This window comes from Muscardinus avellanarius (assembly GCF_963383645.1).
Source record: "Muscardinus avellanarius genome assembly, chromosome: 15".
NCBI lineage: Eukaryota > Metazoa > Chordata > Mammalia > Rodentia > Gliridae > Muscardinus > Muscardinus avellanarius.
Window position 1 is genome coordinate 20,368,515 of NC_137801.1, and position 21,657 is coordinate 20,390,171.

Genomic DNA, 21,657 nt, shown 5'->3' on the forward strand with positions numbered 1-21,657 from the left:
CAGGGCTGCAGGCTCAGGGTCCAGAGGCTCAGTCACCCAGCTGGGGCCCCAGGGCTGCAGGCTCAGGGTCCAGAGGCTCAGTCACCCAGCTGGGGCCTCAGGGCTGCAGGCTCAGGGTCCAGAGGCTCAGTCACCCAGCTGGGGCCCCAGGGCTGCAGGCTCAGGGTCCAGAGGCTCAGTCACCCAGCTGGGGCCCCAGGGCTGCAGGCTCAGGGTCCAGAGGCTCAGTCACCCAGCTGGGGCCCCAGGGCTGCAGGCTCAGGGTCCAGAGGCTCAGTCACCCAGCTGGGGCCCCAGGGCTGCAGGCTCAGGGTCCAGAGGCTCAGTCACGCAGCTGGGGCCCCAGGGCTGCAGGCTCAGGGTCCAGAGGCTCAGTCACCCAGCTGGGGCCCCAGGGCTGCAGGCTCAGGGTCCAGAGGCTCAGTCACCCAGCTGGGGCCCCAGGGCTGCAGGCTCAGGGTCCAGAGGCTCAGTCACCCAGCTGGGGTCCCAGGGCTGCAGGCTCAGGGTCCAGAGGCTCAGTCACCCAGCTGGGGCCCCAGGGCTGCAGGCTCAGGGTCCAGAGGCTCAATCACCCAGCTGGGGCCCCAGGGCTGCAGGCTCAGGGTCCAGAGGCCCAACCCAGGATGAGGCTGGGGATGCTGGCCTGACCTCCCTGTTACTGCCCCCGACCAAGGATCATGATGGGCTATTTAAAGGACTCCCCTCTCCCCCTACACGTCCTGTGACTATTACTTGCTCTTTCTCAGCTGCTATTAGCATGTTCAAACTGGAAGAGACCTGAGAAACCTTTTATTTTATTTATTTATTTATTTTTGTGTATGTGTGTGTGGGTCTGGGATGGAATCCAGGGGCATTTGACCTCTGAGCTACACCCACTGCCCTATTTTTTTTTTTTTTCGTGGTACTGGGGGTGGAACCCAGAGGCATTCTACCTCCGGGCTATACTCCCAGACCTTTTTTATATTTTATTTGGAAACAGGGTCTCACTAGGTTGCTGAGAGCCTCACTCAGTAGCCGAGGCTGTCCACGAACCATGATCCTCCGGTCTCAGCCTCCTGAATGCTGGGATTACAAGCGTGCGCCACCACGCCCGGCTCCTAAGAAACCTTTTAGTGCAATGATCTATTTTTATAGTTAAGGAAGCCAAGGCACAGACTAGCTAGATCACACAGATGATCAACAAAAGAGCTAGGACTTAGCCAGATGTGGTGGCAGATTCAAGGATCACAGAAACCCAACAAGACCCTGACCAAAACAAAATACAAGCCAGGTGTGGTGGTACATGCCTGTAATTCCAGTACTTGGGAGGGTGAGACTGGAGGATCACAGGTTCATGGCCAGCCTCAGCAATTTAGTGAGGTCCTCCACAACTTAGTGAGACCCTTTAAAAAAAAATAGGGCTCAGTCGGGCGTGGTGGTGCACGCTTGTAATCCCTGCGTTTGGGAGGCTGAGATAGGAGGATCGCGCAGGTTCGAAGCCAGCCTCAGCTACTTAGTGAGGCTCAGCAACTTAGTGAGACCCTGTTTCCAAATAAAGTATAAAATGGGCCTGGGAGTAGCCTGGAGGTAGAAAGACTCTGGGTTCCACCTCCAGTACCACCAAAAAAAAAAAAAAAAAAAAAAAAAATATATATATATATATATATATATGGGCTGGGGGTGTAGCTCAGAGGTAGAATACCCCAGATGCAATCCCCAGCACCAAATAAATAAATAAATAAATAATAAACCAGGCGTGGCAGAGCGTGCATGTAATCCTAGCACATGGGAGGTTGAGAATAGGATAGGATTACAGGATCAAAGACAGCCTCTGAATTCAATTCCCAGTTTTGCCAGGTGTGAGGTGTGGTGGTGCACGCTTGTAATCCCAGCATTCAGGAGGCTGAGACTGGAAGATCTTGGTTCGCAGAGAGCCTCAACTACTTACTGAGGCTCCCTGCAACTCAGTGAGACGCTGTTTCAAACATAACAAAGACTAAAATATGGGGCTGAGAGTGTAGCTCAGAGGTAGAATGTTCCTGGGTTCCATCCCCAGTATGGAAAAACAAAATCCCAGTATCAATTAAAAAAAAAAAAAAAAGAACTAGGACTGGGCCTCATTTGGAGAACCAGGGAGGGCCAAGAAACCTGGGAAGGTGACCAATCCTACTCCCGCCTCTCCTGGAGCCCCCTAAATCGGAACAGGATGTGAAGGCCACCAGTGACCCTCATGCTCTGCTTCTAAGCCAGTGAATGGTATCCAGGGCAACCATCACAGTTGTGAGGCCTGGGCCTAGCCAGCATCATCTGGTCGGCCACATCAGCAACCTGGGGCTCTCCACGTTCTTCCCAGATTCCCAGGGGGAACTTGCTGCTTCCTGGCCTAGACCCTCATCTCCTGTGCACATCTTCCCCTTCACCAGACTTGCCAGGGGCCTGGTGACCAGAGATCTGTATCCCTTAATAAAGCAAAGAGGGCCTGTGCTTCCTTCCTGGGCTTCTGCCGGCTTAAGTTTTCCTCAGGCCTCCTCCAACCCCCTGGTCCTTTCCAGGCTCAGCTAGCCAAACTGATTCCTTGTTGACACCAGGGTGGGGGAACCCAGAACCATGAGGATGGCAACCCTGGAGATGCGAAGTGACTGTTTCCGGCCTAGGAGCCCGCTCTGGCCCAGGAGAAGAGGACCAATCCCACCCGATCCCAGACTCCTGCCTCCTCCCTGCTCCTCACTCCAGCAGCCCAGCCAACGCAGCGTAGCTCAGGGGTTCAGCAGTTCATGCAGAGTGGGGAGGGTTCCTGGCACACACCCCTTGGGCAGGTGACTGTCTCAGGCAGTGGCTGTCAGACCTTCAGCACGCCTGGAGCCCCTCCTGCTGAAGCAGCTCACCTTCTTGAGTTTCTTGGTTTTGACCTCCACCTCCTGCTGCAGGGACGTGTAGGTGCCCCGGAGCTCCATGGTCTCCTCGTCCCGGAGCATCATCTCCTGCTGCATTTCACGCTCGCGGCGTTTCTAGGCCAAGGCAGGGCACAGAGACCTCACTGACAGGGGACTGCACGCTGCTTGTCGGGGGAACTGGCTTTGCGGCGGCCCTGGGGGCCAGGATGCAGGGACATCCTGTGGCTTATGCCTGCTGCTCACATCAATCCTAAGTGGAGCTGTGCACACGGAGCCTCCCTCTTAGCTCCTATGGCCAGTCTTTGGCCAGGCACTGCCCATGTGGGCAGAGATCCCAGCCCCAATAGCCAACACACTTCAGGGTCATCACCCACACGCATGGCTGCCCATCATACTAGCTTCCTGGCCGCCTGTCCCTTCTCCCATGCAGTGTCACAGTTGACTGCTAACAAACTACAGTTCTTGGTGGCTTAGGAAATAGTCACACAGTTGGCAACTAACTCGCACCCTTGTGGAAGGCCAGGGGTTAGTAGCAGGTGCCTCGCGGAGGCTGATGTCATGAGGAATCCCCGCTTCTTCTCACCCACTAGCTATAGTGCCCCGGCCAGACGGAGAACCCTGTGCTGGTTGACCCTGGGATGCACAGTGGCGTGTCTCAGATTCTCAGCACTGTAATTCTAGGGATCCTGAACCCATGATGGCTTACAGACCTGCCTTCCCTGTCCCCAGACATGACCTCAAGCCACACACCCCAGAGGCCCTCACGGCCGCTGTCCTACCTGCTCAGCAATCTCCTGCCTCTTCAGTTCCAGCATCTTCTGCTGCTCGTTGGTGTGGTCCATGATGTTCCGACCCCCGATGAGCAGCTTGCTTTCCATGGCCTGCGACAATGAGGGGTGTCGTTTATTACTTTTTTAATTTTTGTGGCATGAGGACTGAACCCAGGGGCCACAAAAAAATCTTTCTACTTCTGACCTACACCCTCCAGCATCCCCCTTTTTTAATTTTGGAAATAGGGTCTTGGTAGGTTGATGAGAGTCTCACTATTTGCCGAGACTGTCTGAATTTGTGATTCTCTTGTTTCAGCCTCCCAGGAACTGAGATTACAGGCCTGGGTTACCATGCCAACTTGAAGAGGGGTTTAGAAAAGGATTTTGCAAAGAGCCACAACATCCCCAGAGTGAGAGATTTTTCTTCCCTGCTCTCTGGTTCTTCTAGGAGAGACTACCAGATGTGTCCCAGATGGGGCTCAAGGTTCTAGAGAAGAATAATTTTTCATCTACAGCTTGTGTGTGTGTGTGTGTGTGTGTGTGTGTGTGTGTGTTTATGCATGTGTAGACTGGGGCTTGAACCCAGGAACATACACACTCTACCACTGAGCTACATCCACAGCCCTATTTTTTTTTTTCAAGTCTGGAATTGGAACCCAGGGGCATTTTACCTCCGAGCTACACCCCCTGCCCTATTTTTTATTCTTTATTTTGAAACCGGGTCTCACTGAGTTGCAGAGGGACTCACTAAGTAGCTGAGGCTGTCCGCAAACTGCGATCCTCCAGGTCTCAGCCTCCCAAATGCTGGGACTACAAGCGTGCGCCACCACGCCCGGCTTCCCCAGCCCTATTTTATTTCTTATTTGAAAACAGGATTTCACTAAGTTGCTAAGGAAGGCTGGCCTCAAACCTGTGATCCTCCTGTCTCAGTCTCCCAAGCACTGGGCTCACAGGCGTGCACCGCCACACCCAGCTACTCTCCTCCAGGTTCTCAAGCCCCAGCACAAGGCTCCCATCAACAGAGAGGCAAAGACAGGGATCCCCCAGGGAATACAGGGCACCTGATCTGTTTGCTTTGGCTTCGGAGAGAAGGTTGGTTCACAAGCCTGAGAAGAGGGCGGGCGGCACCTAATCCTGGCCACTAGGCCCCAGCTGGTGTTTGGGAGGGGGAAGAGGAAAGAGAGTCCCTGCACCTCGGCCCAGGCTCGAAAGTGGCTCCTGACTCAGGAAGACAGCACTCTACACGGACGGACGGGAGGGAAGGGTCTCATCTCTGTCTGATATGGGAAGCAGAAGAAAAACCCAAGCAACAGGTGGCAAAATGGGGCCCCTGAGGCAGATGAGGTTTGGAGGCAGCCCGGAAGGCTCGGGCTCTAGCCACTAGGGCAAGACACACCCCTTAGTCCCCACCTCTGTGGTATCAAAACAACGCCATGGCCTTCGTTGGATGGCTGGAGCTGGTGGGCTGGTAGGTGCTGAGCCTTCAACAGCCACGATCTCCATCCTCCCTCAGAGAGCACACCACTCCTCCCCTCCCCTAACACTGAAGATACTGAGTACAACTAGCCCGAGGTCATGCAGCTAGTAATAGAGGTGAGATGTGAGCCCCACGCCCCAGCCTCATCAGAGAGCCCCCTGCCCTGTGAAAGGTCCCACTGCGTGCGTGGCACAGACCTTCAGCAGGTGCTTCTGGAGCCAGAAGTGGAATTGATAGCCGGGCGTGGTGGCACACGCTTGTAATCCCCGCGCTTGGGAGGCAGAGACAGGAGGATCGCGCAGGTTCGAAGCCAGCCACGGGCGCTGGCTTAGGAGACCCTGTTTCCAAAATAAAAATGCAGCCGGGCGTGGTGGTGCACGCTTGTAATCCCCGCGCTTGGGAGGCGGAGACAGGAGGATCGCGCAGGTTTGAAGGCAGCCGTGCGCTGGCTTAGAAGACCCTGTTTCCAAAATGAAAATGTAAAAATAGGTCTGGGAGTGTAGCCCCGAGGTAGAAGGGCTTCCAGGAACCCCTGCACCACCAAAAAATAAAAAATAAAAAAAATAAAAATAAAAATGCAAAAATAGGTCTGGGAGTGTATCCCAGAGGTAGAAGGGCTTCCAGGAACCCCAGTACCACCAAAAAAAGAAAAAAGAAAAAAAAAAAAAAAAAAGAAGTGGAATTGATAGCAAGGTTGTGTAAACCAAGACTCAATACAAATGCGCCGTCACTCTGGCCAGGAAGAGGGTGCTGCCCCCGGGAGCAGCTGTCCTCTGATCTCATCGCAGGCCTCCTGCAAGGTTGAAATCACCTTGGGCCACCAGAGGAAACTGGCTGGCTCCCCGCTGGAATTTTTCCCAGTGGAACCAGCTGACCTGCGGAGGGCTCTCAGAGCAGAGGGCCTTCAGACGGGGCGCAGGCAGCCACCTGTGAGAGCCTGGGACAGAGCAGGGCAGCAGTGAAGCGCTGCTCTGGGGAGGACAGGGCTCGGGCTGAGTGACGGTGCCCAAGGACACTCACAGAGGCCCGGGCCGCGTTCCAGCCCCTCGCAGCCTCGAGGCCAATGGGCAAGGAAGGAGCTCTGCACGGCCTGCTGACTCACGGCACACGACGGCCACCTGTGCCCCTGGCTAATGGTCTTGCCATCAACCCTAAATCCATGTCACTGGCTTAACTCATCTTGCCCCACACCCTTTTTTTTTTTGGTACTGGGGATTGAACCCAGAGGCATTCTACCTTAAAGCTGTACTCCCAGCCCTCCTGCCTTTTTTTTTTTTTTTTGGTACTGAGATTAAACCCAGGGGAATTCTACCTCTGAGCTACACCCCCACCCTTTTTTTTATTCTTTATTTTGCAACAGGGTCTCACTAAGTTGCGGAGGGCCTCACTAAGTAGCTGAGGTTGGCCAAGAACCTGCGATCCTTCTGTCTCGGCTTCCCAAATATTAGGATTACAAGCATGCACCACCCAGTCCCCCAAGGTTGCTTGCTTGCTTATTTATTTATTTATTTATCTATTTATTTATTTATTATTGGGGATGGAACCCAGAGGCATTCTACCTCCAAGCTTCACCCCAGCTCGACTTTTATTCTTTTTTTTTTTTTTTTGGTGGTGCTGGGGGTGGAACACAGAGGCTTTCTACCTCCGGGTTATACTCTCAGCCCTATTTTATATCTTATTTGGAAACAGGGTCTCATTAAGTTGCTGAGAGCCTCACTATGTAGCCAAGGCTGGCTTCAAACCTATACAATCCTCCTGTCTTAGCCTCCCAAGCAAGGGGATTACAAGTGTGCGCCACCACGCCCGGCTAACTTTTATTCTTTATTTTGAAACAGGGTCTCACTAAGTTGCGGAGGCCTCACTAAGTAGCTGAGGCTGGCTGAGAATCTGTGATCCTCCTTGTCTCAGCCTCTCAAGTACTGGGATTACAAGCGTGCGCCACCATACCGGGCTATTTACTTATTTATTTTGCTGTGTTGGGGATTGAACTCAGGGGCATTCTACCTCCAAGCCAAACCCCCAGCCTGATTTTTTATTCTTTATCTTGAAACAGGGTCTTCCTAAGTAGCAGAGGGCCTCATTAAGTAGCTGAGGCTGGCTGTGAACCCAGATCCTCCTTATAAAGGAGAAGTGGGTCAGGGAAAGGAGACAGAAAAAAACAGGTATTTCTCTACATAGAAAAATGATAGAAATTGATCTCTATTAGAAATTGTGCAAGAAAGAGTGAAATGTCCCAAGTCCTTCCAGGTGGTAAAGTGCAAGAGAATTTTCAGGCTACGTGCACTGATGTTAAAAAAAAAAAAAAGACAGGTGAGCTTCAGTTAAAGGGAAAGTGATCCTAACTCTGCTCATGAAATGATAGCTGTGTGCAATCAGTATGAACAACAACAACAAAAAAAAAGGGGGAGGTAAAAGGGAGGGAGAGTGACTCTCCTGTTCCCAGAAGACCTTGACTGAATTTGCTGCCACAGCAAAAACCCAATAGCACCTGGCCAGGCACCATCACCAAAGGCTTTTTTGGAAACAAAACACAGCATGCTCTTGTATAGAGCCATGATACAGCTGAATCTGGAGTACTGTGTATAGTTCCCTCTCGGCATCTCCAGAGACTAGAGAGGAGATGCAGAGAAGGGCAGCTAAGGCCCTCCCAGGGCTATTAGAAGAGCCTCTGAAAAATAGGGCTTTTTAGTCTGCAAAGACGAAGAAAGGTTAAAAGGGAAGGCCTGGAAACGAGACACTCAAAATGGTTTTAGAAGGACAGATCCAAGTTCTTCCAATCAATCCAAGTGCCTAGAACAAGAGCTGACAGAAGCTGACACAGTGGGATCTGACAAGTTTGAGGATAGCTGGGGCAACTTAGTGAGACCCTGTTCACAATAAAAAATAAAGCCGGGTGTGGTAGCTCACACTTGTAATCTCAGCATTTGGGAGACTGAGGCAGGGGGATCGCAGTTCGCAGACAGCCTCAGCTACTTCGTGGGGCCCTCTGCAACTCAGTGAGACCCTGTTTCAAAATAAAGAATAGCCGGGCGTGGTGGCGCACGTTTGTGATCCCCATGCTTGGGAGGCGGAGACAGGAGGATCGCGCAGGTTCGGAGCCAGCCTCGCTGGCTTAAGAGACTCTGTTTCCAAATTTAAAAAATATATAAAATAGGTCTGGGAGTGTAGCCCGGAGGTAGAAGGGCTTCCAGGAACCCCAGTACCACCAAAATAAACAAATAAATAAATAGAATAGAATAATACATAGGGCTGGGGGTGTTGCTCAGAAGTAGAATACCCCTGGGTTCCATCACTAGTACTGCAGAATAAATAAATAAATAAGGCTAGGAGTTTTGCTCAGTGGTAGAGCTCCCTGGATTCAATCACCACTACCACACCAAAAAAAAAAAAAAAAAAAAAAAAAAGAGTAAGAGTTTATACCTTAAATTTTATGTGTGTTGGTAGTACTGGAGATTGAACCCAGGAGCATTCTACCCCTGAGCTACACCCCTAGCCCTTTATATAATTTTTTTTTTCCAGTACTGCAGATTGAACCCAGGGGCATTCTACCTTTGAGCTACTCCGCCTCAGCCCTATTTTTTATTCTTTATTTACAAACAGGGTCTCACTAATGAGGCTGGCTGCGAACATGCGACCCTCCTGTTTCAACCTCTCAGGTACTGGGATTACAAACATGCACCACCACACCTGGTTTATTTTTGGTTTTTGTGGCACTGGGATTGAATCCATGAGCATTCTACTTCTGAGCTACACCCCTAGCCCTACTTTATTTTTATTTTGAAACAAGGTCTTGCTAGGTTGATGAGAATCTCACTACTTGGTGAAGCTGTCCTCAAACCTGCAATGCAGTCTCAGCCTCCCACGTACGGGGATTACTGACACGTGCCACCATGCTCAGCTATACCTTGAATTTTGAAAGCTGTAATTTTTAGGACAAAAGGAAGTTTTACTGTTTATTAAAGGCAATGACTTATTATTACCATTATTATTATTGTTATTATTATTACTTTGCTATTGGGATTGAACCCAGAAGCTCTTCACCTCTGAGCTCCACCCCCAGGCACATTTTATTTTATCTATATTTACTTATATATTTATTTTTATAGTACTGGGGATGAAACCCAGAGGGTCTACCTCCAATCTACACCCCTAGCCCTATTTTTTTATTTTTTATTTTGAAACAGGGTCTCACTGAGTTGCAGAGGGCCTCACTAAGTAGCTGAGGCTGTCTGTAAACCCGGATCCTCTGTCTCAGCCTCCCAAGTACTAGGATTACAAGCGCGTACCACCACGCCCGGCTCACACATCATTTTTTTTTTACCTCTATGGACATGCTAAAAATACAAGCTATGTCCTGCTCTTTCCACATTACCTAATATTCCAAGCATTCTGTTACTTCCATAATATTTATAATTTTATTATTGTTGTTATTGTGTTGTTGGTGGTGGTGGTATGGGAGATTGAACTCAGGGGCATTCTACCTCCAAGGTACACCTTCAGACTCTATTTTGGAACAGGGTCTTGCCAAGTTTCTGAGGCTGGCCTCAACCCTGTGATCCTCCTGTCTCAGCCTCCCAAGCACCAGGATTATAGGCATGCGGCTTCATGCTGGTTTCACCTGGTTCTTGAACCTATTTAGACCCTGTTAACAGGCCTGAGGTCTGATATATCAGCCAAGACTAGAGACCTCAAATCCCAGCCCTCCTCCTACCCTCATTCCCTGACATGATTCTCAGGACCGGTTCCTACATAGGCTCCTGCTAATTCACATCCTGGTTACATCTCCTTCCTGAATCTAGACTTTGCTTCGAGACCTCTCCTGCTGGCTGGGCCCAAGGCTCCATAAAGAGAACCTCTGGCAGATGACAACCCGCCCCGTCAGCCCCTCCTGTTGGTCCAGCGCCTCGACGCTCCTCTGATGGGCCCCAGCACAGACGCGGCCCCGAGGACACCTGAGTTTGGCTTATCAGCTACTTCCTCTCCAAGCCTCGTCCACTTACCCAAAGCCACACTCCCGACCAAGCCTGGTGGACAGGACCAGCCTTGTGCTAGGTGAGGGGCTGGGCCCGGCATGCATGCGATCTGCAGCAGGGCCTCGGCCAGGTCCAAGGTCTCAGCCCCTCCTCCCCAGTGTTAACACGCGCTGTTTCACACCCACACTCGGAAACATGTCACATACCAGCTTCCTTTCTGCTTAGAAACAGGTTTTCGTTTTCTTTTTTTATTTTCCCCAGAGAGAGAGAGAGAGAGAGAGAAAGTGAGTGAGTGAGTGAGTGTGTGTGTGTGTGTGTGTGTGTGTGTGTTACTGGAAACTGAACACAGGGGTAGTCTACTCTGAGCTGCTACACCCCCAGTCCTGTTTTTTTCTTTTGAAATAGGGTCTTGCTAAGTTGCTGAGGGCCTCAGTAAATTGCTGAGGCTGGCCTCCAACCTGCAATCCTCTTGTCTCAGCCTCCTAAGTCCTAGGATGACAGGCATGTGCCACCATTCTAGGCTTATTTCCCCATCTTTCTAAGGGTATCAGGAGTCGTTTCTTCCTTTGCTTCAGGGATCTGTGTCTTTAACCATCAGCTCTAGAGGACAGGGGGTGACGGGAAGGCCTCCCATTCCTCAGCCCAATTCAGCTGGGCTGTACAAGCTGAGGCTGGGAGTGTGGTGCTCCAGGCCCCAGGAAAAACTCCCTGGAGCTCCTAGCGGCTCTGGACAATGCCTCCTCTGTCATATATCAGGTCAAAAGAGCACAGGTGGGTGGGGCCTGTGGACGGGACCGCATTCGGTCCTGCGGGCTCTAAATAAGTCCAGTGTGACTTGAAGGCCAGCAGAGGCTGTGGGGGTGGAGGAGACGGGGCTGGGAGCTCCAGGACACCACGCTGACTCGTGCGAGGGTGCAAGACACAGAGAAACCAAGGGGACCTCGGCAATCCCAATCCCAACGCCTTACAGACGAGGGAACTAAGGCCCAGAGATTGAGTTCTCCAAGCCCGGAGTCTCCTAATTAAGGAAAACTTGTGTGTATTGGTTTATATTGACTCTGCAATTTCCAAGTAATTTTCCAACTTGATCAGGGTCCCAATTCCAGGCATCAGAGGCAGGTCAGCTGATGTGACAATTACCAGCCAGGACACCACGGGACCACTTAGTTATATTCACAGCCGGGATTCTCAGAGGGTTCGTGTGTGTGTGTGTGTGTGTGTGTGTGTGTGGTACTGGGGGTGAAAACCAGGGGCTTTTCTACCTCTGGGCTATACTCCCAGACCTATTTTATATTTTATTAGAAACAGGGTCTCACTAAGTTGCTGAGAGCCTCACTAAGTAGCTGAGGCTGACTTCGAACCTGTGCGATCCTCCTGTCTCAGCCTCCCAAGCGCTGGGATTACAAGCGTGCGCCACCACGCCCGGCTTATTTTTTATTTTGAAACATGATCTCGCTAGTTGCAGAGGCTATTACAGGTGTGAATTACAGGTGTGTGCCACCACGTCTAGCTTCAGAGGTTCATCTCTCCCTATTCCAGGACTCGACGGTAAGCAAAACCAAACCAAAGGAAGGAGAAAAGAGGCCCTAGTCCTCATTATTGAGAATTAAGGGGAAAAAACAATAAAAAGAAAATAAAACAGCTACTAAAAAACAAAAACAAAAAACAGGCACAGTGCACGGTGCACACCTGTAATTCCAGGACTTGGTAGACTACGACAGGAAGATCTCAGGTTCAAGGACAGCCTCGGCAATATAGTGAGATCCTGTTTCAAAACAACAAATAAAATAGGGCTAGGGGTATAGCTCAGAGGTAGGATGCCTTGGGTTCAATTCCCAAGAAACAAACAAACAAACAAACAAACAAAAACAAGAAAAAAAACAGGGGGTTAGGGGTAGGATTATTGTGCTATTGGTGTTACTGTGAGGATTAAATAAAACAATGCAAAAAAAATATCAGAATAGAGTACATGGAAGTGACCATTAAGTGCTGATCTGGAACGCTAGACAGTCAACTGGCCACTCTTCGGGGAAGACATAAACCAACAGGGGTGATTTTCCAAGCAGAGAGAAACCTCTCTCTTACCTCCGCCAGCTAACACATGACATGGTACTGGAGACAGGAGTCTCAGAAGCAACTTGCTGTACACCTGTGGCCGGGCTAGGTCCCCTGTACCTGAATCATCCTGTTTAACCATCACAAGAACCTTAGACAATCATTGTTACAGTCTACATTTGACATAAAGGGAAACTTCGTGTCAGCCAGGGGAAGCGACTTGCTCAGGGTTCTGGAGCTGGCAACCACCAGGGTAGTGTTTGAAGCAGCCCCCTAACTCCGGTCCAGGGTCTGCTGGCTCTCTCACAGCTTTCTTCTGGTTTCAGGTAGGAAGGCCCATCGGAGAGAAGCAGTACCTGGTATCTGTACCATCAGGAAAGCGTGGAGCACCACTGCTTTCTCTTTGGGCTGAAATAGGCAGGCTTTGCTGAAGACGCTTCCGCTGTGTGAGCTCCCGCAGGGCCTCTGGGATGACGGAGCTAGAGCTCTTAGGATGTGCCGGGGGAGGGTGTCAGGATCACTGGAGTCCTAGAAGCCCAAACCTGGGACACTCGTGGGAAAGACCACCAAGGATGCAGGGCACGTGAGTCGGAATGCCCAGTCTTCATATGCTCTGCCACCCTCTCGGTTACAGTACCTAAGGCACTGGCCCTCTGGACGTCACTGTTCTCATCTTGTAAAGTGGGGAGAATAGCCGCTCCCTGGCAGGCTTTGGGTAAGAAGGGCGAGTTGGATGACAGATGTGAAAGTGCTTGGTAAATGATCGACTACACACTGCACAGAACAAAATTAAACAACTAGCTCAGCCGGGTGTGGTGGCGCATGCCTGGGATCCCACTACATGGGAGGCTCATACAGGAGGATTGCAGGTTCAAGGCCAACCTCGGCAATGTAAGGAGACTCAGTAATCCAGCAAGACCCAGTTCAGAAATCCAAAATGAAAAGAGCTGGGAATAAGCCGGCGCGGTGGCGCACGCTTGTCATCCCAGCATTTGAGAGGTGAGACGGGAGGATCACGGTTCAAGGACGGCCTCAGCTACTTAGTGAGGTCCTTTGCAACTCAGTGAAACCCTGTTTCAAAATAAAGAATAAAAAATAGGGCTGGGGGTGTAGCTCAGAGGTAGAATGCCCCCGGGTTCCCTCCCCAGTACCGAAGGAAAAAAAAAAAAGAGCTGGGCGTATATTTCAGAGGTAGACTGCCCGTGTTAACTCTCCAGCATCACACACACACTAACGCAGGCACAAAACCCTAGCTCAACAGATCCTGCTTCTAATTTAGAAAACGGCGCTACTCCGACCACCACAGACCTATTTCTCCTTTCCTGGCTTCTGATCGTGGGTCTTGAGGAGTCAGCAGTAAGGAAAGAGAAAGTGAGAGACAAAGGGAGGGGATGAACGGCGCTATTTTCAGATGAATAGTGCTATTTTTCAGTGCTTTTCTATCCCAGGGATGTAAATCAGGACACATCTGAGTCCTCTTTTTGTTTCTTTTTACTTTTTCTTTTTCTTCTTCTTCTTTTTTTTTTTTTTTTTTTTTTTGAGTTGCATGGTTTAAAAAAAAAAAAAAAAGCAAGAGAAAGCCAGTTATGGTTGTGCGTGCTTGTAATCCCAGCATTTGGGAGGCTGAAACAGGAGGATCGCGGTTCGAGGACAGCCTCAGCTACCTAGTGAGGCCCTCGCAAATTAATGAGACCCTGTTTCAAAATAAAGAATAAAAAAATAGGGCTGGGGGCATAGCTCGGAGGTAGAATGCCCCTGGGTTTTATCCCCAGTACTGGCTTTACAGTAAGCCAGGCGTGGTGGCTCACACTTGCAATGCCAGTATTTTGGAGGCTGACAGGAAGATTACAGGTTTGAGGATAGCCTTAGCAATATAGGAAGGCTCTCAGCAAAACCTGTTTCAAAATAAAAAAAAAGGCTGGTAGAATGCTCCTGGCTTGGCTGGGCATGGTGGCACACGATTGTAATCCCAGCATATGGGAGGATGAGACAGGAGGATCACGGTTCACGAATAGCCTCAGCTACTTAGCAAAGCCCTTTGCAACTCAGTGAAACCCTATTTCAAAATAAAGAATAAAAAATAGGGCTGGAGGAAGCCGGGCGTGGTGGCGCACGCTTGTAATCCCTGCGCTTGGGAGGCTGAAACAGGAGGATTGCACAGTTTCGAAGCCAGCCTCACAGCTACTGAGTGAGGTGCTCAGCAATTTAGTGAGACCCTGTTTCAAAATAAAGTATAAAAAATAGGTCTGGGAGTATAGCCTGGAGGTAGAAAAGACCCTGGGGTTCCACACCCAGTACCACAAAAATTAAAAAAAAAAAATAGGGTTGGGGGTATAGCTCAGAAGTAGAATGTCCCAGGGTTCAATCTTCAGTATCTCAAAAAAAAAAAAAAAAAAAAAATCTGCCAGTAATCCCATTACTTGCGAGGCTGAGGCAGGAGGATCACAGGTTCAAAGCCAGCCTCAGTATCTTAGTGAGACCCTCAGAAACTTAGCAAGATCATGTTTCAAAAAAAGGGTGTAGGGGGAGCCAGGCGTGGTGGTGCATGCTTATAATTCCAGCACTTGGGAGGCTGAGACAGGAGGTAGAAAGGCCCCTGGGTTCCATCCCCAGTACCACCAAAAAAGAAGGAAGGAAGGAAGGAAGGAAGGAAGGAAGGAAGGAAGGAAGGAAGGAAAAAAAATAGGGCTGGGGTGTATTCATTTCGAGCCACTCCCTCACGCCAGTTTGGCATGGGGCTGTATTTCTATTTTCTGTATTTCTATCTTTTAATAAACTTCTTTAAATCTTCAGGAAAAAATAAAATAGGGCTGGGGGTGTAACTCAGAGTTAGAATGCCCCTGGGTTCCATCCCCAGTACCGCAAAAAAAGAAGGTAGAACATCCTAGGTTCAATCCCCAGTCACACACACACACACACACACACACACACACACACACACACACACACACACACACTCTTGTTGGCTGTATGAATGGATGGTGCTGGGCTGAGGTCAGAGGCTGGAGGTTTGCATCAGATGGGAGGACAGAGATGAGTTAAGCATCTCAGGAGACAAGAGTTCCCCCTGGGGCCCATTAGCCAGGGATCTCCAGAGATCCTCCCTATCGGAGCTGGCGCTGCCGTGTGGAGGGCAAGCCTGGGCTGTGGAGCCAGGTAGACCCAGGTTCATAATTCTGCCCTGGGCGTATGACACTGGGTCTTCATTCCTCAGTGTGCTTCCATATCCTGACTTGTCACATTGAATTTAAATAGTGAGTCGGGCGTGGTGGCGCACGCTTGTAATCCCCGCGCTTGGGAGGCTGAGACAGGAGGATCGCGCAGGTTTGAAGCCAGCCTCAGCTACTTAGTGAGGCTCTCGGCAACTTAGTGAGACCCTGTTTCCAAATAAATTATAAAATGGGTCTGGGAGTATAGCCCGGAGGTAGAAAAGCCTCTGGGTTCCACCCCCAGTACCACCAAAAAAATAAAGAAATTAAAATAGTACGACTTCATGATATTACTGTGATGATTAACTAAAAAAATGCAAATAAGGAACACATCAGAATACTTGGCATGGAGCACATATGGAAGAAATGGTAGCTCTGCTCTTATTATACCATCATTACTATTTTCCTGCTGGAGATGAGCTCATAGGCCCAGTACCAGGTGCATAGAAATAGCTCAGCCAGGACCTATATATAGCATTTATCCAGGAGTAAAAAAAGACAACTAGAAAGTAACTCCTTCGTCTGACCAGGACTTAATGCCCAAGAATTTTTCAGTATATTAAAAGGCATAGGGGCTGGAGATATAGCTCAGTAGCAGAGCACGTGCTTAGCACATGCAAAATCCTTGGTTCGATCTTCAGCATCAAAAGATGAATAAAGAGCCGGGCGTGGTGGCGCACGCTTGTAATCCCAGCATTTGGGAGGCTGAGACAGGAGGATCGCGCAGGTTCGAAGCCAGCCGCGCTGGCTTAAGAGACCCTGTTTCCAAATAAAATATAAAAAATAGGTCTGGGAGTGTAGCCTGGAGGTAGAAGGGTTCCATCCCTGGTACCAACAACAACAAAAAAAAGCTCTGAACGTGGAGTTAGTTGGGAGGTCAGCCTGCGTGGTCCCCACACCCACAGAGCTGGATGTGTGGGAAGAGGGACCCTTTTCCTATCCACTCAAGACACGCCCCTGGCTCTGCAGTTCCAGGAAAGGTGGCGCAGGTTGGCTGGCAGCAGGACAGAATCGGGAGAAGAGTCCCTCTCCGAGCCCAACGTAGTGGCGCAGGCTTGTAATTCCAGCATTCGAGAGGCTGTTCGCAGATACCCTCAGCTACTTAGTGAGGCCCTCTGCAACTCAGTGAGACCCGTTTTCAAAATAAAGAATAAAAAAATAGGACAGAGCTCGAAGGTTGAATGCCCCTGGGTTCCATCCCCAGACCCGCAAAAAAAAGAAGTGTCCCTCTCCATCTGGATCCCAGGTCTTCCTTTCCTCAGGGCACAATGGCAACATTAAAATGACTCAGGGGGATGAGCCAGGCGTGGTGGCGCACGCCTGTAATCCCCGCGCTTAGGAGGCAGAGACAGGAGGATCGCGCAGGTTCGAAGCCAGCTGTGCTGGCTTAAGAGACCCTGTTTCTAAATATTAAAAAAAAAAAAAAAAAAGACTCAGGGCAATGCCGGGTGTGGTGGCGCACGCTTGTAATCCCAGTGCTTGGGAGGCTGAGACAGGAGGATCATGCAGGTTCAAAGCCAGCCTCAGCTACTTAGTCTCTCAGCAATTTAGTGAGACCCTGTTTCCAAATAAAGCATAAAATAGGGCTGGCAGTATAGCCTGGAGGTAGAAAGCCCCTGGGTTCTACCCCCAGTACCACACACACACACACACACACACACACACACACACACACACACAAGAATGACTCAGGGCAATCTGATAACACTCCTGCTGAAGAGAAACCTGACCCCATCACAAGGCTGCTGAGCTGTCCCAAAACTTGAAGCCCCGTGGCAGACGGAAATGCATTAGTCTTATAGACTTTCCTCGGATCAGGTCTTTATGTTACAAAATGCCCCCGGCGCAGGACACTTCTGATAACTGACCACAGTCACAGGAACGGGAAGGAGTGCAGGAATACTGGCACTGCTCCCGCCAGTACTGAGGCCATGGGCTTCATCCTGGAGGACAGCCCCATGGTGGGGGACCCGGCTGGGATGGGGTGCCCATACATCTCCAAGTGTCTGCACAGGCTGGAGTCCTTGAGGACAGGCGGGCGCAACCAGAGCAGCTTTCTGAGAGGGGAAGAAGCCATTCCCTAGGTTACTGGGGAGTCTCTGGAGATGGGGTCTGCAAGATCGGGACAGCAAAATGACAGTGAGGATCAATCTCCTCTGCAGAACTCTCTCCCAGCTGAGGTTTCCTTTCCCCAGAGGCCCCGCTATCCACCCACCACCCACTTTCTCTCTATACCCATCACCCTACTTCTCTGTCCCCTCTTCACTCTCCCTATTTCTCTCTTGCCTTTCTCCTATTTTTTCTCTCTTCTTGTTTTCCTTGATTTTCTTTAGCTGATCATGAGAAAGCTGAACACCATCTTTTTATTATTGGTGAAGACATGCACTAGTAAAGTTTAGAGCCTCATTTTAATTTTCAAAAAGATGAACTGAAAAGCCGGGTGTGGTGGCGCACACTTGTAATCCCAGCATTCGGGAGGCTGAGACCTGGAGGATCGCGGTTCACGGACAGCCGCAGCTACTTAGTGATGCCCTCTGCAACTCAGTGAGACCCGGTTTAAAAATAAAAGAATAAAAAATAGGGCAGGGGGTGTAGCTTGGAGGTCAAATGCCCCTGGGTTCCACCCCCAGACCCGCAAAAAAAAAAAAAAAAAAAAAAACCGAGCATTTTGTATTTAAGTAATATTAAGTAATTGAGAACTTTTTTAAATTTTTATTTATTTTTGGTGGTACTGGGGGTGGAACCCAGAGGCTTTCTACCTCTGGGCCAGACCTATTTTATATTTTATTTGGAAACAGGGTCTCACTGAGTTGCTGAGAGCCTCACTCAGTAGCTGAGGCTGGCTTTTAACCTGTGCGATCCTGTCTCAGCCTCCCGAGCACGGGGATTTCAAGCATGCGCCACCACGCCCGGCTGAAGAAGAGATTTTAAGTATCTTGTAGTTCAATGGCTCTTCTGATCCTTTAGTCCCTGAAAGCCTTGCATCGAATCCCTTAGATTGACTTCAATCTGTCCTTGAACACTCCCAGAAATGAGAGCCCATTTCTTTATTAAGACTTGATTGACAGGTAGAAAATTGTACAGATTTAGTGTATATAACTCCATGAGTTTGAGGATAAGCTTACACCTGTGAAACCATCACCACCATCAAGGCCACCTATTATGTGTGTGCGTGCGTGCACACACACAAATATGTGGTACTGAGGTTTGAATCCAGGGACATTCTACCTTCAAGCTACACCCCCAGCCCTATTTTATTTTTATTTTGAAATAAGGTCTCCTCAGACCTGTGATTCTCCTGCCCCAAGTACTAGGATTACAGGCAGTGCCACCACACCCAGTTTTTACTTTTTATTTGCAACAGGGTCACGCTAAGCTGCCTGGGCTGGCCTCGAACCTGCGATCCTTCTGTCTCAGCCTGGATCACAGGCATGCATCTGTGCTGGTCCTGAGCCCACATCTAAAGATGAGCCCCAGTCTCCATTTCATCTTGTGCTTGCTCCTGAATTCCACTGACCCCGTCGTCCCTAGCTTCCTGACACATCTACAACAGCTTCTGTCAAACTTCACTAGCTCCTAGCAACCAGTTCCCAACCTGATAATCATAATTCTTTTTTCTTTTTTTTTGCGGGTCTGGGGATGGAACCCAGGGGCATTCAACCTTTGAGCTACAGCCCCTGCCCTATTTTTTTTCTTTATTCTTTTTTTGAAACCGGGTCTCACTGAGTTGCAGAGGGCCTCACTAAGGAGCTGAGGCTGTCCGCGAACCGCGATCCTCTAGTCTCAGCCTCCCGAATGCTGGGATTACAAGAATGCGCCACCACACCCAGCTTCATAATTCTTTAAACAAAAAAGGGCATCAAGTTGCCGGGCATGGTGGCGCAGGCTTGTAATCCCAGCATTTGGGAGGCTGAGACCTCAGCTACTTAGTGAGACTCTGTTTCAAAATAAAGAATAAAAATTAGGGCTGGGAGTGTTACTTGGGGGTAGAATGCCCCTGGGTTCCAACCCCAATACCGCAAAAAAAAAAAAAAAAAAAAAAGCCATCAAGGTTTGTGTCAAACGAATCTGGGTTTGAATAGTTCTGCCATATATAATAAGCCATGTGACCTGGGGCATGTTGCTTAATTTCACTGGGCCTCAAATAGGTGCAAGAGTGGGAGTTTCAAGCCTAAGAAATAACAGTAGCAGCAATAATAATATGGCTTATTAAACGCTTGCTTTGTGTCAAGTGCAATAATGTTTACAAATTATATCATTTAATCTACACAAGCACCCTCCAAGAAAGGTGTTGTCATTGTTCCCATTTTATAGATGGAAGACTGAGGCCCAGTGAAATTTCAGTGTAACCTGTGCTCCTGCCCATGACCCCATCCCTCCGGCTCTGAGGGCTGCTTCTGCAGGGTTTCTTTTCTCATCCACCACAGAGAGGTCTGGGCTGTAGCCAAGACCCTTGCTTTGATCCCTTCAGACCTCCTCGGTGGGGATCACACCTGTGCGGCTATTTTAACCTCTCTTCAGTTCAAGCCTGTAACGTGTGCCATCTATAGCCTTCGCCTCTCTCCAAACACTCATCTTTCCCTCTAACTAGCTAGAATCTGTTTTAAAAAATCACCTAGTCCAAAGCCGGGCGTGGTGGTGCACACTTGTAATCCCAGCATTTGGGAGGCTGAGACCTGAGGATCATGGTTCATGGACAGCCTCAGCTACTTAGTGAGGCCCTCTGCAACTCAGTGAGACCCTGTTTCAAAATTAAGAATAAGCCGGGCGTGGAGGCGCACGCTTGTAATCCCCGCGCTTGGGAGGCGGAGACAGGAGGATCGTGCAGGTTCGAAGCCAGCCGCGCGCGCTGGTTTAGGAGACCCTGTTTCTAAATAAAAAAAATATAAAAATAGGTCTGGGAGTGTAGCCCAGAGGTAGAAGGGCTTCCAGGAACCCCAGTACCACCAAAAAAAATAAAAATAAAAATAATAATAATAATAATAAAAATAAAGAATAAAAAACAGGGCAGGAGGTATAGCTCAGAGGTCAAATGCTCCTGGGTTCCATCCCCAGACACACAGACACACACACACACACACACACACACACACACACACACACACACACACACACAAAATCACCTAGTCCAGCCTCTTAAAAAAATTAAATTTCAAAATTAAAGCAGTCATTAAAACACACACACACACACACACACACACACACACACACAACCATTGGGCTAGGGGTGTAGTTCATTGTTACTTTACTAGCATGCAAGAGGCCCTGGGTTCCATTCCCAGTACCACATGAAAAAAACATAAATACAAGAATAAATTCTTAGTTAGGTTTGGTGACACAACCATGTAGCCCCAGTACTTGAGAGAAAGAGAGGAGGGTGATAGGTTACAGGCCAGCCTTAGCAATATAGCAAGACCCTGTTTCAAAATTTTAAAAAATAATAATAATAAAAATAAAAGGTCTGGGGGTACAGCTCAGAGGTAGAATGCCCTTGGGTTCAATCCCCAGTACCAATAAATAAATAATAAAAGAATAAATTCTTGTCGGTCATGGTGGTGCATGCTTGTAATCCCAGCATTTTGGAGGCTGAGACCGGAGGATCATGGTTCTCAGACAGCCTCAGCTACTTAGTGAGGTCCTCCGTAACTTAGTGAGACCCTGTTTCAAAAATAAAAATAGGGCAGGGGGTGTACGCCGGGCGTGGTGGCGCACGCTTGTAATCTCTGCGCTTGGGAGGCTGAGACAGGAGGATTGCATGGGTTTGAAGCCAGCCTCAGCTACTTAGTGAGGCTCTCAGCAACTTAGTGAGACCATTTCCAAATAAAATATATATTAAAAAAAAAGGTCTGGGAGTATAGCCCGGAGGTAGAAAGCCTCTGGGTTCCACCCCCAATACCACCAAAAAGAATAGGGCAGGGGGTGTAGCTCGGAGGTAGAATGGCTCTGGGTTCCATCCCTAGACCTGCCAAAAAAGGATAGATTCTTGCATAATTACATTTGAGTACCGGGTACCTTCTTTTAAGCAATCTGCATAAAATTCACCAGACATCATCTTCTTAAGTACACCGTGCACACACATTTGACTTTTTCCCTGTGCTGTTCGACACATTTGAATTTCCGCAGAACACTGTGGCTCGGTGGTGTACTTATTCCTCCTACTTCATAGGCCTCAACTGCTTTCCAGCCCCCCAGCCCCTGGAGATACCACCTAAGCATGGATCCTAATGATCAGTCATAAACTGGGCACTGATGTCTCATGAACCTCTCCATCTGCACACCCAACGTCCCTGGGGCCCA

At 49.4% G+C, this 21,657-nt stretch overlaps 1 protein-coding gene across 1 annotated transcript in view; it reads right to left on the bottom strand.

Annotated features, from left to right (window-relative positions):
* KIF3C (kinesin family member 3C) overlaps positions 1–21,657 on the bottom strand; it is a gene marked incomplete at both ends in the record, with an annotated part of 40,771 nt that overhangs the window by 12,847 nt on the left and 6,267 nt on the right. Inside the window, 2 exons of the mRNA XM_080711862.1 lie at positions 2,868–2,990; positions 3,656–3,757. Of these exons, the coding sequence (XP_080567988.1) occupies positions 2,868–2,990; positions 3,656–3,757 (225 nt within the window). The remainder of the gene's footprint in view (positions 1–2,867; positions 2,991–3,655; positions 3,758–21,657) is intronic.